General features: G+C 42.4%; 1 protein-coding gene across 1 annotated transcript in view; it reads left to right on the plus strand.

Moving 5' to 3' along the window:
• Positions 1 to 17,889, plus strand: part of abca12 (ATP-binding cassette, sub-family A (ABC1), member 12) — a 50,287-nt gene that overhangs the window by 549 nt on the left and 31,849 nt on the right. The window contains exons 2-26 of the mRNA XM_019895348.1: positions 1,060 to 1,137; positions 1,220 to 1,313; positions 3,949 to 4,093; positions 4,315 to 4,424; positions 4,636 to 4,709; positions 4,908 to 5,078; positions 5,642 to 5,835; positions 6,661 to 6,779; positions 6,890 to 6,990; positions 8,193 to 8,360; positions 8,528 to 8,694; positions 8,817 to 8,950; positions 9,718 to 9,848; positions 10,959 to 11,123; positions 11,221 to 11,435; positions 11,525 to 11,658; positions 11,836 to 11,950; positions 12,074 to 14,692; positions 14,963 to 15,075; positions 15,282 to 15,337; positions 15,662 to 15,789; positions 15,873 to 16,003; positions 16,239 to 16,381; positions 17,426 to 17,593; positions 17,753 to 17,872. Of these exons, the coding sequence (XP_019750907.1) occupies positions 1,072 to 1,137; positions 1,220 to 1,313; positions 3,949 to 4,093; positions 4,315 to 4,424; positions 4,636 to 4,709; positions 4,908 to 5,078; positions 5,642 to 5,835; positions 6,661 to 6,779; positions 6,890 to 6,990; positions 8,193 to 8,360; positions 8,528 to 8,694; positions 8,817 to 8,950; positions 9,718 to 9,848; positions 10,959 to 11,123; positions 11,221 to 11,435; positions 11,525 to 11,658; positions 11,836 to 11,950; positions 12,074 to 14,692; positions 14,963 to 15,075; positions 15,282 to 15,337; positions 15,662 to 15,789; positions 15,873 to 16,003; positions 16,239 to 16,381; positions 17,426 to 17,593; positions 17,753 to 17,872 (5,781 nt within the window). The 5' untranslated portion in view covers positions 1,060 to 1,071. The remainder of the gene's footprint in view (positions 1 to 1,059; positions 1,138 to 1,219; positions 1,314 to 3,948; positions 4,094 to 4,314; positions 4,425 to 4,635; positions 4,710 to 4,907; positions 5,079 to 5,641; positions 5,836 to 6,660; positions 6,780 to 6,889; positions 6,991 to 8,192; positions 8,361 to 8,527; positions 8,695 to 8,816; positions 8,951 to 9,717; positions 9,849 to 10,958; positions 11,124 to 11,220; positions 11,436 to 11,524; positions 11,659 to 11,835; positions 11,951 to 12,073; positions 14,693 to 14,962; positions 15,076 to 15,281; positions 15,338 to 15,661; positions 15,790 to 15,872; positions 16,004 to 16,238; positions 16,382 to 17,425; positions 17,594 to 17,752; positions 17,873 to 17,889) is intronic.

A 17,889-nucleotide genomic window follows, 5' to 3' on the forward strand; every position in this document is an offset into this window, starting at 1 on the left:
ACGACAGTTACATCGATGCAAGTGTAATTTTAATGATTATTTCTACCTTTTGTGTATTATTGCTGCTATTATGACAAATGATAACATTAGTTAGTAACATTATCATGTTTACACGACTGAACCCCAAAAGGGTCATTTAGATCAGTGCTTCGCAAACTTCCCAAACCTGCCGGACGTCAGGCATCTTTAATATTCATTTTTATTCTTTGGCTTCAGACTCAGCAGGAGACTTAACTTTTAGTTAGACTCTTTTTGTGCTTTCGACTGTCCTCGTTATTAATTTATCGTTGTATTGTTTATTGTTGTATGAATAGTTTTGCTCGATGTACAGCACTTTGTATCTAGCGGTGGTTGTTTTAACGTGCTTTATGAATACAGTTGAGTTTAACTGTTCTCCCTGTTGCTAACTGTCGCTAGCATAGAGAGGGGAACAAAGATACATTATTGGTCGTAAAAAAACGTTTATTTACACACCAAATAACGGAGATTGTATACTCAATCACTCGAAATGGCTAGGAATCACTACTTTACGCGCACAGTTATACAAACTGATAGTAAAGGAAGTAACAGTGGAAATGTCAATCAAATGGAACGCCATGTCTTTGATGTCTCCGAACTAAGTTTTTATATACCATTGTATTTTTCATGTAGTTCAACAATTCATTTAATTCAAAGTGTTTATTATCATACGGACAGTAGACAAAAAACGCTTGCGGTGACATTCTTACTCTGCTGTCCAAATGACTGGCAACATTGTGTAAAATAAGGAAAGATAAATGCTAAATATTAGCCATCAATGGTACGTGTTCTTTGAGCCAGAGATACACTCAATCGATGGAACACATAAAAACACACACCATTATTAGGCTTCGGGAGAATGTGTTCTTTCACCTGTCTTTCCTGGATAGTAATTTATTCATCTTGACTCATAGAGATCTTTTAAAGCATATGATACATTCTCACATGTAGGCCATTAACACAAAATGTGTTTAACGAACACCAACATTAGGTTCACATACATAAATATGATTTTTTTATACATTTTTGTCTCCACTCTAGCCTTAGCCAAAGATGGGCTTCTTCCAGCAAGTCAAGCTTCTTCTTTGGAAAAATGGGCTGAATGTCATCCGAAATCCAGTGAGTCGATATAACACCTGTTTGAAGGAAGTTAATGGCAGCAGTTGATGGCAAGCTATGGAACTGAATTGGTGCGTTGTAGGTCTGGTCGCTGACTCTGATCACCTGGCCTTTAATCATCTTTATCATTGTTGCTGTGACCCGCGGCTATTACCCACCGGAGCTTCAAGAATCATGTGAGTAAAAAAAAAAAAAAAAAAAGATCCGTGTTAAGTTTCTGCCTTCGACTTTATTTCCATATTTACTGAACGGGCGTCTTGACACACATTCACGCAGAGGCACTGTGAAAACAAAATATGTAAAGTAATTATTTAAAAAAAAAAGCAGAACATAACTGAAGAGGTCATAAAATGCAAAGTGCTTTCATAAATCAACTTTTGTCTGAGACACTGGTATGACCTGTCTGGTTGTGACTGATTGTAATCCCGATTACAAAAGGTTACATCGACTCTGTTTTATAATGCTAAACTAAATAAATACAGACTGATGGATGACACGCGCACACGCACTCGCCCACATAATGACTTTAAATGAAATGTTTTTGTCAACTTTACCGTTTTTTTTTTCTTGAACATAAATATATGTAGTCTACTTACCAAGAATGCAATTCAAATATATCACTTATTTTAGTTTTTGAAATAATGAAACACTTACTTGAAGGATAATTTTCCACACCATTGAATTTTTCTTCGTTATCAACATGAGCATGAATATCATTGAAATACCCTTTTTTGTGGTTGTTCTCTTGATGTTGCTAACAGCTTTCCAATTTGGAGGATTAGCTTTTCACAATGAGAGTAAATAAGAGGAGAATTCTCAAACAGAAGAACTCCTTGACAACCAACCTTTGAACTACGTTTGTACGCCTCTTTTCATCAAGTCAACTGGCTAAAAGTCAACAAAGGTGAAAGGCGCTCGGGGAGAGTTTTTGTGGGTGTTTGTCACACACTTCATCTTCTACTTAGCGGCATTTTGACACAATTAGGCTGAATAGTGCAGGTCATAACATGTGACTCATTTATTAAACAGAAACAAACAAACAAAAAATTCGGTTAAATGAACTTCTCTAATTTACTGTCAAATAACATATTCACTCATATTGTGGCCGTCTGTAAGGTTTAGCATTGCTTGAAGACGAAGAACTCCCCGACGTGTAATGATCACTCGTAGCCACAGCAGTTTTTTTTTTTTTTTTTGTTAAGACGACAAGAACACGGGCATCATTATGTAATGTTATATTTAATCGACGAGCTCTATTCATTCTCAATAAGTGACTTTCTTTCAAAATACGCTAGCATTGAGCAATTGGTGGGGCACTTTATAAAAATGAACCATTTCTCCTTTCAGTGGGATGGATCAACTATACAGTATGTGGGTTTTTGAGCGAGTTGATCATTATGCCTTTATTTTTAGCGGACAAGACACTGAGGAGATTTGTCTCCGAAAACTCTTGAAAAGCAGTCAAAACACACAGAACTGTAATTTCCAAAGACAGTCTTTTAGCTGCTTGTTTTGTTGGGCTGTGTCCGGGTGTCAAACTTGTTTTCATTGTGGGTGAAAGTGAAACCACAAGAGATATAATTACTAATTGTATTGTTGTATGCCAATAATTCTTTCAGGCTGTCTATCATCCCGAATTGAGATTTACGGTAAAACTAACATCAGAGAGAATTAGCATTAGCAACAACAAAAATGGCAGCACATACAAACAGATCATATGAGGAGAAGTGTGCATGATAATTTAGGTGAGGTTCTCAAAGGAGCGCCAGAGGTTGTTATTTGGTGCTCTTTATTTTAATTTTTATTTTTACATGACCCACCCATGACCACATTGTTGAACTTTAAAGATTTACAGCACCGCTTGGAAAAGTACGTCCCGCGGTCTTTAATCGGCTCTGGCGGTCTTCATGAAGTCAAAATAAAGGATGTCAAGTAAAGTATGTGCTGCTTTTATTTGGGTGTGCACGTCGCTTGGCAGTGCAAGTGAACAAGAAAAGAACCTTCCTTCAGCGTTGCCTACTTAGAGTTATTGTCGCCGTATTTCATTACTTTTCTGACCATTCTAGCAACTAATATGAAAAAAAAAAAACAATGGCGCCAACACCAATTGTGGTCCTCATGTTAGCAAGATTCCTGTTTCCTGCATGGAGGAGGAAAGAGGGGAATTTGACGTCCTACAGCTAATTGTGGTTTGTGCTCATTATGTCAGCACAATTAAAAATATATTTTAAAAAAATTATGGAGCTTTTTCAAGCTTGATTCTGTACCTCTATCAAAAGTGGATGCCCCTGTCAGTGTCGGTGGACTATCATTGAATGTTTTCATCGACCTGGGGAGCAATGTGGATGCCCCATACCCCCACTGCATATCCCTGCCCAGGCAGTTGGCGGCACATGTGGGCGGTTGGGTTCAACTGAACTGAGAAACGGACAAATCAGTTCTTGAAGTGATGCCATTCATTGCATTCAATCAAAAATGTGTTGGTTTGAACATGTGACCAAAAGCTCCACATGACTCTCTGCTACCCCCCCCCAAAAAAAAAATAAAAAATCCACATGACTATCTGCTCCCCCCACCCCCAAAAAAATGTCTGACGTTGTTGTGTAATCCTATTGATTCATAGCTATGATTGGCAATACCCCAAATGCTTGAATAACACACTGTGACTAATGTTGTTCTTCACTGTTCAAAGTTCATTAACACCTGCTTTGTTTTGCCCAATGGATCTTTATATACATATATATATATATATATATATAGGGTGTGTTTGAACTCTATCAAGAGATTTATCTGGTCTGTCTGGTTTTCTAGGTTATGTGTCACCTCGGAACCTTCCCAGCGCCGGCTTATTCCCTTTCTTGCAGACTCTCCTGTGCAACACTGACAGCACATGTCACAACACGTCACACCTGGCGAACCCATCAAAGTTTACGAAAAGATCCACCGATAACGCGAGGTAACCCTTTACAGTCGACACCCACTATTTGTGGCGGGCCCGTCAAGAGCGAAATTCCATATTGTCATTTGAGGACAACAACAACAAAAATTAGATTTTTTTTTTTTTTTGCAAATTGAAATCTGGAAATATGTGAATCCGCTGGGTGCTGACCTGCAAGTATGTGGGGCAAAATGTTCCTAAAAGCAAAGTCACCGTTGCTTCATGTTGTGCTTTCACAGGTCGCATGGCACTCTCTTGGCAAAGCTGATTCAAGGTGGTGACTTTTACAGTTACAGAATCCCAAATGACTCCAGTCAGGCCCTAATCTTGGACTTGGAAAGAATTCTGAGTAAGTTCTCTCTCGTCGGTTATGCTTTCATGTGTCCCATTCGTAGAACACAATCACATTTGACATTCTTTGTCTTATTTGTTGACACATTCCTGTGACCACTGAAAGCAGGCATGACACATTCCCCTTGTTTTCCACGTAGCATAGCATGACGAGAACATTAATCGTCAATCGTCACAGTAATCTGTCGGTTTATATTCTTTTGTTGCAGTGGCGGTGAATCAAGGAAACCTCAGGAATACCTCTCACATCCACACCAAGAATACAACTCTTGTGAGAGATCAGGTAGCCACGACGTAACTTTCGGTGTGAGCAAGGAAAAACGTGTGTGTCCTTAATAAGCCTAATCCATTACTGACGGCATCCATGGCCGCGTATGTATTGGCAATTTTTGCATCGGATGGTTGAAAAAGCAAAAAACAGTGCTACAAAATATTGTCTTAACTATGAAAGTAACCCTCACCAACCCCCTCCATCCACCAGGAGGACTTGTACAAAATGTTGGAAGCAATGAATGTACTGAAGCGGCCCATCTGTGCCATAACTCTGGCGGCGATCAACACAACCTCACCCAACACCGTCAGCGATGCGGCGCTCAACTTTTGCAGCTCAAACAATACTGTTTTAGAGGTCTTTCTACTGTCACTCAACAAGGTGTGTGCGGGTCTGTGTGCGTCTTTGGGTGTTTGTGGACCTAGAGGGTGGCATTTTGTACTGCAGCATCACCTAAACAGTTGGCAACGTTTTCAAAATCGGTATGATGCTGACCACTGCGCAGCTTCGTTGAATAGTAATGTTCACAGATGTTCACTTCCTGGGCTATGGATGATGTTTGTTTTGCATTCAGTGACCGTAGCTCAGACTCAGGGCGTAATAGAGGTGACTGCGCTACCACAATGTGGAGAAAAAAAGAAAATGACCAAAACAATTTGAAACCAATGATGTCTTGTAAGTAACACATTCAGAACGACTTGTAAAATATTCAAATATCTTTAACTACACTTTTGCTGGTATGAAGTAGGAAGGAAGTACTTCTCCGTCGGTCCTTTAGAAGAACAAAGACAATTGTAGCAAGATAATACGATTTTTTAAAATTTTATTTTGAGAAACATGAGCGTGTCTTCGTGTCAATGCATTCCAATAAATGCCGATGAGTGGAATACTACAACACACAAAGTGATTTCTTTCTTTGACACAATGTGGTGTGTGATGCGCAGATCCTGAAAGAGGAAATGCGAACAAGACCCGACGAGCTGGCAGAGGTCGTTGGAACCGCGATGCTGCTGTTTCGAGAGTTGCAGAACGAGACTTCGTTGTGGGAGGGCCTTCTCGCTCTTCCCCATCTCTACTCTGCTGGATCACTGAAGCAAATGTTGGACACCGCAACGGGCCTTCTCACCAACATACGCGGGTAAGGGGCTTAAACGACATGAATGCGATGCGGAGCGTCTGTATGAGGATCAGAAAGAGACATGTTGGGAGGTGTAGGAAGCTGGAGTACCCACCAACTGGCAACAATACACTGGGAACAGAATTGTGCCGGATAATTTATATTTTGGCCATCCAGTGGTGAGCGCGTCGACCTCACAGTACAGAGGTCGTGGGTTCAATCCCAGCTCCGACATCCCTGTTGGAGTTTGCATGTTCTCCCCGGCCGGGCCTGCATGGGTTTTCTCCAGGTACTCCGGTTTCCTCCCACATTCCAAAAAATTGCCCCTAGGTGTGAGTGTGAGCGCGGATGGTTGTTTTTCGATGTGTGCCCTGCGATTGGCTGGCAACCGGTTCAGGGTGTCCCCCGCCTACTGCCCGAAGACGCTGGGATAGGCTCCAACAGCCTCCATGACCCTTGTGAGGATAAAGCGGATCGGAAAATGGATGGATGGATAATTTATATTTCTAATGGCTACATTTTGATTATCTTTCGAATGCTTGTATTGGGTCTTATTAGCTTGACAAGAATGCAGCTTTTTATTATTTTTTTTTGTAATTTCTATATTTTTGATGTACAGAAATAGAAAAACACATTTACACAATGGTCTAAATGAGGAAATATGCAATCCTGAATTTAAAAAATATGCTTGTTTTTTTTTGAAGAAGAAGAGGTGGAGTTTTCAAGTAGATATTCTGAGATTGATTTCATAAAATCTGGAAATTAAAAAAATCAACATTAGCTCTTTGGACGTACAAGCTTGTTTGCCACAATTGCCTTATTGTTTTTCTCCTTATCTTTTTCTAGCATTATGCAGGTCATCCAGAACAATTTCTCTGAAACTGCTGAGTCAATCTCTGCACTGCATCCACTAATTGCCGGAGGCATCAACGCAATCCACTATTTTGAAACGTGGCCGGGGAACGGTAACTAAGCGCCGCCGCCAACTTTGAACCGTATGAACCAATTGCGTCGGTTATTAGTGAAGATACCGTAGCCTTCGTGTGTAATCAACCCATTGTTTACGTCTGTTTAGATGTGACCATCGCCCTTGGAGACATTGTGATGCTGAACAATGACTCGTTCAGTGAAATTGCCAAACTGGCTTTACAAAATGTCAGAATACCACTTGCACAGGTAAAGTATGTGTTCCGCTCTGATGCACTTTCAGAGAACCTATGATGCTGTTTCCCTATTTTAATTCAAAGCGAAGGAGAGGAGCTGCTTCGTATTTAAAAGATTTTCTATTAACTAGAGCCAGTGGCAAAATGTTACGCAACCACTGTCTTTTACTTGTGTTGGTTTTAGTGTAACCGGAATACGCAATCGGGCATTGTATATAACACAGGTGTCAAACCTAAGGCGCGGGGGCCAGATGTGGCCTGTGAAAGCAGCTCAAAGTCAACTTCCATGATCCTTTCAAAAATGTCTACCAAAATGTTAATTTCTTATATGTAATAAATAAGAGATATATTTTAAGCATGTTCTTGTTCCCAAACCCCTCATGATAGTAACTTAAACAATAGTTGAATCAACAGTTATTCTTGACTTCTTCATATAGTTTCAGTCATAACGGCCCTACAAGTGAAAGGGTAACTAAACTGCGGCCCGCGTCAAAAATGTGGCCCGCGCCAAAAATGAAAATGGTCTATAACAAAGGTGACCCGATGTGGGCCCCAGGGCAAAATTTTGGATCGTACCCCCCCTACAACACATCCCCATCAGTGATTTACACAAGTAATCAAATAGCGTTTACCCTACAAGATTCGCTGCTCATGCAAGATTCTCTCGCCAATTAATCGGCATACTATGATGGTTCTGGACCAGTCCGGAACAGCGGCGGATCCCACAAACGCGGACAAGGATAAGATCGAGTACAAAAGGTTTATTGACAAAATAAGGTCGCGAGACCAACAAAGTATAACCGAAATCGATGGAAGCAACCCGGGGTAAAAAAAAATACCGCTAACAAAATGATCTTGCAAGCGAAATAACGAACGCAAAATCACCAAAAACGACAAGGCAAAGACAATCCATAAATAAAACATAAACGCACCGAGAATAGCGATATCAAAAACAAAGCAGAATACAACAGGTCCAGGAACAAGATAGAAAGCGACGAATGTCTAGAAATAAGCCCTTGATGTGAGCCGAGAGCAAGGCGAATTATCCGACAACCGGCGACGGCTTGACAGTCTCTTAAAACAGGTGCCAGATCATGACGTGAGGAGGAACATGTGCGGAACGGGAGGAAGAGCCCTCCACCGCCACCTCCTGGAGACCAAACAAAACAGAACCAAGACACGTGCATCTAGTCTTGACAGTTCTCTCTTCCCCAGGTTTTGTTTATGACGTTAGACAGAGACCGCCTGCAGTCCTCCATTTGTGAGAACAGCAGTAACCCCTTGTGGCTCACAACCATGTGCATGACAGGTGCAGTGGACGTCATTCTAAGTACGGCGGACATGATTCTAGACACCATCAGTCCCAACAAAGTTGCCCAGCAGGTAGGTTGCAGTCATCCGACTCATATCATCCACTTTTATGTCAAAAGCACTCTTTTGGATTCGCTTTTCCTCTCCCTGCACATTTGCCACTCAAGTGGCGATTGGCTAAGTACATTCAAGTGTTCCAAATAATTCACCTTTCTTGTCTCCTGAACCTTTTCTTGCAGGCTTTACTGGCTTGGTGTAAGCATGTTGCTCCCCATGATGTTGCATTTTTCAAAGGACTGCTCCACAGTGTCTTTGGGGTCGGCTTCCCAGGAGGCATCGGAGGCTCCAACATCTCCAGGTCCTGGCATCATGTCGATACCCAACCACAAAACATTGAGGAGGAGCTGTACGTAGAACGCTTTCTGTACAATACCCGCTTGAACACACCATTTTGTTAGACGAGCTCATTTTGGACACAGCTACGCTATTTCCCAGACAAGATTTTCAGGGATGCTTTCTGCTTGGCAGATTTTTGACAGTCGGTGAAGTGGTTCTGAAACTGAGCGAAATTCATCCGGAAGTGGACATGATTGTTCAGCGCATGCTCAGCGTCGGTTTTCAGTCCATGGAAATAGCAACTCTCTCGATTGACGTTGTTGAAGGTAAAACGCGTAAACGGTGATCGTGTCATATCTGCAATTAGTTTGGACCACTGTTTGAGTTTTAATCTCATATCTATAACGTCAGGACTAGAGGGAGAAAAAAAATTGAAGAATTGCATTAGAATTGCACTTTTAGGGCTTAAGTATATGGAAAGAACTACAACAAAAAAGCCTACACTTCTTTTTCAAGCTTTCAACCGGTTCAGCCATTTTTTTTGTTGAATTTCAACCGGTTGAGCTATTTAAAAAAAAAAAAAATTCAGTCCATTTTCATGTTTTAATCACATTTGTTGTATTCCTGATGTCAACAAATACCGTGAATACAAAAATATTTATTTTATTTTATTTTGTTTTAATTTTATTTTATTTATTTTTTATTTTTTAAAGGAGCTTAGGATAAATATTTTACACGACGCAGATTTAGTGTCCAAAGCAGATAATGTCACACGAGGCCTCAGTCACGACGGTTCTCTCGATCGAAGTGCCGATAGTGTTTAACCAAATGGTAAATGGAACATGTTCACACCCTTTCTCTGGGGACTGCTGGCTGATTACTTAGTGAAAAGCGGCTTGAAGGGTTTTCACGAGAAAACTCAATACGCCCTCACAAAGAAAAGTACAAAAGACAATTGTAAAAAAAATGGGTGTGATCCAAGGGTTGGAATTCAAGTTCAATGTACGGTAGTGTTTTTGCAATCTGACAATAGAGTTTAAATGTCAACGTTTCCTGCCTGTAATATTTTTATTTTTGAACTCCCGCTTTGCAGAAATGATGGACAATATCTTGAAGGATTCTGATCGACTCCAAAACATTTATCTAACCTTGCTTGCAAACCAAACTGAGGCCAGTGTTTGGATCAGCCAGATCCTAGACAGCGCCACTCAAGTAATCCTGAAGGTCTGTCTCCATTATTTGACGAGACTGTTTATTTTTATGCACAAATCTCACAATGTAAATAGCAATTTGTGTGTGTGTGTGTGTGTGTGTGTGTGTGTGTGTGTGTGTGTGTGTGTGTGTGTGTGTGTGTGTGTGTGTGTGTTTTTTGTCCGGTGCGAGCTTCAGGTTGCTTCCTAATAGGCGATCTTTCAGTTCCACCTCACAATCGCATTGTCTGTGACCTCTAGAATAGAACAGAATAGAATAATAGCCCCTGTCATTGTTGTTGTGCACAATGAAAATGGAATACTAGTCCTTGGTGTGAGACAAAGGAGAGAGAATGGAAACATGGAACAGGAAGAGCATCAAGAAGCAATTCAATAAAATAAATTTGGTGAGATGGTAACATTTGGTAATGGGAACATTGCATTTTTGTGTTCTATTAATGGTGCCCTTGTGCGTTGTTTATATTGGGTCATATTCTCCTATGTTACCCTAAGTCCATTTTGGTTCAAATCATGGCGACAGAAATGTTTTGGGAGACTTGTGAAAGTCATTGAAATCCACGAAAAAGCTCAAGTACACTTTTTAAATTTGAAAAAAAATAAATAAATAAAATGTGGCACCAGCTGATGCAATTTGTAGTTGGTCAATAGTGATTTTTTTTTTTTTTTGGGGGGGGACTACTTTTCAGCTGCACTTGAAAGCAAAACGTGATGGGAGAATACACGGAAAGCCAGATTTGATCAGGAATGCCCCAGACTACCTATATGTTTTTTTTTTTTAAAATAGAATTATAAATACAGAAATTTATAGGAATTTCCATCACTAATCTTTGCTGAACCTTTGCAAAACAGTAAGTTACTTTCCAAGGGAACTTAAATGTAGCTGAAATAAAACAAGACAAATTTCCTCAAACCGTTGTTAACATTTATTCCTCCGGTAAATGAGGTCGGCTCGAAGGCCGCACCTCAGGCGAAGAGAAATCCTTAACAGAAAGACTGAGAATATTTTTTGGGCCACCGCTAATGGCACCAATAACTCCCCGTGATCTTCCTGCTTTTTTTTTTTTTTACCGCACCACTAACTCCCCGTGATCATCCTGCTTTTTTTTTTTTTTTTCTTCACCAGAGTCTGACATCAGCACATGTTACGTGTGAGGATGCCCTGAGCCCTTTCCAGTGGCTGCTGTCTACTGAGACCATAAAGTTTGAGACGTTGAAATCAATCATCTGTGACAACTCCACAACGCCAGAGAATCTCACTCTGGTGGAGTGGACGCCACTGATTGAAAAAGTAAGACTTTGAAAGAACATTTTGCAAATATTCAGTCATTTCAACGAAAGCAACAGTAGGGGGGGGAAAAATAATGTTTTTGTGCTGCTGTTCATAGGGCGAAGAGCTGTACAGCACTCTTAGCGAGGGAGGAAAAGACGTCAACGTAACTCTTTCGATGATTCTCTCCCAGTGGCATAAATTATTTAACAGCTCCCTGGAATTTGGAGGTTTTCTGCACAGGTTGCCCTCAGAGCTGGGGACGGACTATTGGTTCAAATGGTTGCCTGGCAACAACAGCTCTGGCGATATGACTGAGACTCTTCTACAAAGGTTTGGAGAAACTGCGCCTGGCAGTTGAGTAACACTTTCGATAGCATTAATGAGAAGCACCTGACCATTTTTGCTTTTTTTTTTTTTAGTGTTTTTGTTTTCATGGTCAATTTGGGAGAAAAGGTTGAGGCGAGTCCACTGTGGCCGGAGATGAAAAGCTATTTCCAGATGGTTTACTGGGTTTTGAACTACAGACCGGGCGTTACGACACAGCCGGCAAACTGTGAGTCTCGTTCCTGCGCTCCCTCGCTGCAGTTAATTTCGCTATTAAGAAACAAGAAATAAGTCATCAGATATTGTTTTTTCGACTGCCAGCAAACTTGTCACTGTTGCAGCGAAAAAGCAGTTTTAACATTTTGCCGTTCAAGTTGATATAAATGATGAATAACTTTCTCTTTAGGTTCTCTTGACATGGTCACCCTCAACATTAATTGTGATGAGAGTTTCAATTGGAGCACTTTCGTTCAAGCTCTCGTCGAGGCTTTGGTGTCGCCAAGCCAAGACGTCCTGACAAAGTAAGTGGCCAAAATCCGGACCAGAATGATTGTGTGTGTTTTTTTTTTTTTTCCCTTCCTGACGACACGCTGGATGCCCTAACTGTGTTCTTGTCTCTTCTGTTTTTCCTCTCTCCTCCGTAGCTGTCTCAAAGCCACTTTCAATCTATTACAGAATGTGTATGGGGACCTCATTAACAATATGACGACTTCACATTTAACGGAAGAAATTCAAGGTGGAGATGCGCTCTCTGCGTACCTGATAAACTTAATGAACAAACTGGACGACTCTGTCCGGACCGTCTCCACGCTCTCGGATGAAAACATCTCCAACCCCGATGTTCTGGTTCCCGTCGTAAGAGGATTGTTGGAGTCCACGGGTCTGTCCCCGCTGTTGCCTCTGCTCTTCAACAACGGCTCAGTCAACGTCTCCGACGTTCTCGACGCCGCTGTGAAGCTCGGTCGAGGCAACCAGCACGTTTTTACCTTCAACGAGACGGACCCGACGATGCCCGAATTGGAGCGCTTGATAACGCAGTTCCTTGCCTCTGAGGCGAGCCTCACACTGTCTCTGTCCTATGTCATGGGGAACACCCTGCTTACCTATTCCAGCTACTTTGACCGAGACGAAGTGGCTCGTCTCAAAGAGAACTTAAAGCCTTTCGCCAACCAAACCTCATCAGGCATCGTAGAGGCCATCCTGAGCGCTATGGAGCTCCTCGAGAAAGTGGTTGATTCACCAGACGATGACCCACGTCACATCATTCTCGCCTATATTCTTCAACTTCAAGAATCGGTGGTGTCCCTGTACAAGCTGCGTCGAATCCAGCAAACGTTGTTGCCTGACGGGCAAATGAGCACGGCTCAAATGACTGACCTCCACCAAGTTTCCACCGACTTTCTCAACCTCCTCACCCCCGAGAGCCTTGCCAACCTCACTCAGATTGGCCCCGAAGCTGCCCTGGATGTGGTGATACAAAAATTTCTTGCATTCTTACCACCAGAGTTACAAGAGAAAGCTGCTTTAATTCATCAAGATTTGAAAGCATTGCAGTATCACTTGTCTTTATGCGCGTCAGAAGAGAACTGCTCATCCAGGATCTCCGAATTCTTCACATTTTTGGATGAAATCGTCAACTTGACGCTCTCGGTCAATGCCAACGTCACCGTCAACATCACCAGCACGCTTTGGCCAGACGAATACGAAAACATGACATCTGCTTTCTTCTCGGTCTTTTTGTCCCCAAATGACGCGACCTACGTCGGCGCGTTCAATCAGACGCTTCATTTCATCCGGCTTGTCATAGCGATGCCAAATATTACCGTCTCTCAAATCCAGAATGCTTTGAGACAGTCCAACCTCACCCTCGAAGAGGTTGACTCCATCGCGCAGCTCGCAGGAGCAGCCAATGTCAATGAGCTGTTGGTAAATATCGTGGATATTGCCAATGTTCCGAAGTGTTTTGAATTACAGCACAACGCATCAGTGACAGCCCGCTGTGTTATGGGATTGATCGACAAGGCCAGCAATCTTCTGGCCAACATACCCGCTCTGCATAATCATACAGCCATCATCTCCCTCATCCCGTTAATTGTCAATCAAACCGCAAGCGAGGTCATCCGAGTCAATTTTAGCTCCGATGCACAAATGCAGATCATCGATGTTCTGAACAGCACCCTGAACAATATTAAGATAAACCTTCAGATGAATAATCTGAGTACTCCGGAGATCATGAAAGAGATCAGAGTGATCGAAGGTCTGTTGAAAGTAGCGGCGAACCCCGAAAGCTCGAAGCGCATCCTCGATGCCATGTCGGTACCGTACTCCGAGGAAGTTACGGTTGCATATTTGCAAATCCTACAGTGGTATTTGCATCGGTTGGAGAACGTGACGAGCACCAGCTTCGTGGCGCAGCTCCTCCACCCCTTTTTCCGCCTCACCCAATTACAAGTCACCCTGCAGCTTGCACAGACAAATTTGACTTCGCTTATCGACAACCAGATCGGACACTTCCAGAACGCAACGGACGGCGCCGGCGTGAGTAAAATCGGCCAAGCGACGATTGAGATTCTGCAGCAAATTGTGAGATATATAATAGTCAACATCAAAGTTCAGGATGAGACTTTTCAAACCTTTGGTTCTACGCCATTCCTCAACACAACCGTGCTGCATGAAATTGAGCAACAAATTCAACTCTATCTCGATCTTCTACGCGCGTGGATGACCGAACCCAATGTCACGGCAGTCTTCACCCACATGCTCCGCTGGGGAAACCCTTCCATAAATATTTCCACGCCTGTGAAAGACCTTCACCTCCTTTTGGGGACGATGATTAACTATCTCACAGCTGAACAGCAAGATTACCTCGCCATCGTCAGTAATATCACCCAATCCTTGCGCCAAGCTATCATGGCGTTAGAGCAACCTGGGGAGCCGCAGTTTGAGCACCTGTTTGCTGCCATCATGGAAGCCGTCCAAAGTTTCACGCAAATTCTGACCCCAGACGCCGTCCCGCTGCCACAGTCTGCGCAGGAAAACATCAGGGAAATCGTTCGCAATTCATTGGCCCTCAGTGTCGAGCAGAACTTGACTTTTTCCACGTCGCTCAACCTCACCCTCGATATCCTCAATAGAACCCGTATCGTGGTTCAGCAGCTGGTGCCAGACGAGTTTGCTGTGTACCTGCTCCCCGGCCTCGAAGTTGTCACTAGTTATTTTGAGACGATCGCCATCGCCAATGGACCAGACAACTGGAACCTCATGTGAGTGGCATCTCTAGTTATGACGGTTTCAACGTACTTCGGTACGAATAAACGTCAGCAAAACAAGTTTCCGGAAAATATTAATGAACAAATACTTACCTGGTATGCTAGCATGTCATGCTAGCAGCTCTTAAGCTACATTTGTTTTTCGTACATGTACACCTTCTCTCTGGCTGACCAATGGAAATAGAAGACATGCACCAATTTTCTTTGCAATGCTCTGATTATGTAAAATGGTAATATTGTCCTACTTTGTTTGTTTTTTTAAAGCATTTTGAACCAATTGAAGACAATTCAGAACCTCCTGCCACCAAACAGCACAGCTCAGTACTATGTTTCTGTTGTCATCGACATCACCTCAGTCATCTTGAACTCCACCCAAGGTAACTCGGTTTCAATCTTAACCCTGACGGAATGGTTGTTGTGCGCCATACTTAAAAAAAAAAAAAAAACAAGTATCAAAAAAACTGCTAGGTTGTCGCTCAACTATCACAAAGTTTCCGTGTTGAGAGTGTGTTTCTTCACGTTTGATCGGCTCTGCTGTTTTGTGTTTGATAGTGAAGTTAACTTTTTTTTTTTGTGGTTTCAGGCAACGCGAGTCGAGAAAATGAAATGACAGATATTCTGACTGGGATTTTTAGCCAGGTAAGACTTCAGCTTGAGCTCCAGGCATGCATGCTAAAACAGGTTTGGGGTAAGAGCATGAAGCACACATACAAGAAGATCACAAGGTGCAATATGCTGATACAATCTCTGCCATATTTGTTTTGCTTGCTTGATCACCCTTATCTGAACCACACCTAACTGCAACATTCCGAAATGTAACTGATTCTCACAGGCAGTCTAAGTGATACGTATCAATACCGCTCTTTAAACTGAACAAATGAATAAATTGCAACCCATGTTTTGTTGTGCACTTTTGGATCGTATGATACATCCGTTTTCTATTTTATTATTTTTTTTAAACAGATTTGGCAAATTTTTATGACTGGTCCTGGTTTAGGGACGAGAACTCCATCTGTGGAGGCCTTATTCCATCTCGGTCCAGTACTTCAACAGGTTTTGACTGGGCAGGCTGACCAGGAGACGTGGCACAAGTAAATGAAATCAGGCAAAGGACAAGAACGATTCAGAGTATGTGAAATGCCCTTTAGCCATCGTGTTTTTGTTTTTGGCGCAGGCTTGAAAAGATGTTGGAAGCTGTACTGACAACACTCAGCATAACGCAGCCATGGGACAACGTCACCGCCGTCATCCCCTATTTTGAACAAATCATAGCATGTATGGTAAACACCCAGCACGCGGAGAACAGTGAGTATACCCCTTAGCAATAGGCATTTAAGTACACACCATAAAAGAAACATTTTAGTATTATGCAAAATAACAAAACAATTTGATGATTAGCATGCCGCATGTTTGCGGCAACGGCACACACTCTGAAATTAAGAACACAACATACTAGTCACGTTTCCTTTTTTTTTCCTGTATGAGAAGGCTTTTTTGAAGAGTCTGATTGGTCAAGCTTCTGATGTGATCTTTTTCACAGTGATGACAGTGAGCCTTGCGAAGCCTGTGGTGACCCTGACGAGAGAAATTGCACAGTCTGTGAACACGAGTCATTTTAACTTGTCCGAGATCTCAGAAAGAATTCGCCCCGCCATTGAACAAACATTGCTGGCCGCTGAGCAGGTAAAGCGCACCCTTTGTGTACAGGAGAGCAATGAACTCTGATAACTCTCAGTTTGCCACACCTCAGCGAAGGCTATTGTTTACATCTCTGCCAGATTCGAATAATGGAAAAATCTTTTTTAAATGAGGCTTTAAAGTAATGAAAAATCAAGCTCTTTTCTTTGCTGGCAAATGCTGCAAACGTGTCTACTGAATGGGCTGAAACAACATCCCGTTAACAAAATGGATGCTACATTGTCTAGCAACTTCCTTAGGCCTACACATCTCAACGTGTGCTGCGAATATCCAGTATGTCCACTTCAAGCCTCCGTTGCCCGCACTGGCTTGTTGTGGTGCTTTTTCACACTGCTACAATTAGTTTCTCGATAGCAACCACACTAGTGGACTATCTGAAAAGATGATATGTTTTTGCAGTTTAGGCGTTGCTTGCTAGCTAGGTGCTGCAATTGTATGTCACAATTGCAGCATATAACCACTAGTAGGAATGAAGGCGCTCAAATACTTATGCAGTATATATATGGGGGGGCTGCCTCACTGGCCCCCGTTTTAGCCAGACCCCCAAAAATAAGGAAAACTAAAATGATGAAAAAAGCTTAGCGCTATATCTCCACAACTGAGTACCACATAGTCTTTGTACACGATCCTGCAATTATCTTGCAAGTAATTCATTTCGAAGCAAATGTCTGAATTCACTTTACAGGGTGTTTTACCATGTCACTATGATACTAAAATAACTTTGGAGAGACACACCTGTTGTGATAAACCTATTGTATTCAATCTCTGCCGGGGTGTCCAGTGATAAAAAAGTGGTGATACCTGTGTGAGCTTTGTGCCATTTAATTGTGTCGATGTGCATAGAGAGATTATCGGATATCCTCTGTGCCGCTTGCCTTTCACCCGGACTCTTTGTTGTGCCTCGCCGTGTTCCTCACAGTCTTGCTAACTGAACCGGTTTGCTCAGAGGAATGCGATGAAAGGCGACAACGTGCAACAAAAGGTGGGAGGCGATTGACATTTTGCGTACTTTGTTCACATTTCTTTTAGGTAAATGGAACATTGGAGTGCAGTGAAGCTGTGAATGCGTGGGAGCCAATCGGGGATGCAGCGGGTTTAAGCCGTGGCGTCATTGAAATGTGGTGTAACATCAGTCTGCAGCCAGTTCTGGAGACTTATGCAGCTACCCATTACATCTGTCCCCACCTCAACATGAGTGTGAGTACAGCAAACATAAAATTGCTGAGCTTACATCAGGAAGTTCGATCAAGTCATCCCCAACAAAAAAAATGTCCATTCCAGTGCTGCTCACGTTTTTACCATTTGGTGGCAATGTTGACACACTGAACACTTTGCTCCGGAACATTTTGCTTTCAGCACATGGATTTGGAACCAATCACTGCTGCTGTTGCCGCTGCCCGGATCGTCAATGCGACAAAATCTCTATATCAAGTCGACAGATACCAAGCACATGTGATGGAGCAGATCATCATGAATGTCTCCAGACAGCTCTT

Source organism: Hippocampus comes, unplaced genomic scaffold, assembly GCF_001891065.2.
Source record: "Hippocampus comes isolate QL1 unplaced genomic scaffold, H_comes_QL1_v1.1 scaffold237, whole genome shotgun sequence".
Classification (NCBI taxonomy): domain Eukaryota; kingdom Metazoa; phylum Chordata; class Actinopteri; order Syngnathiformes; family Syngnathidae; genus Hippocampus; species Hippocampus comes.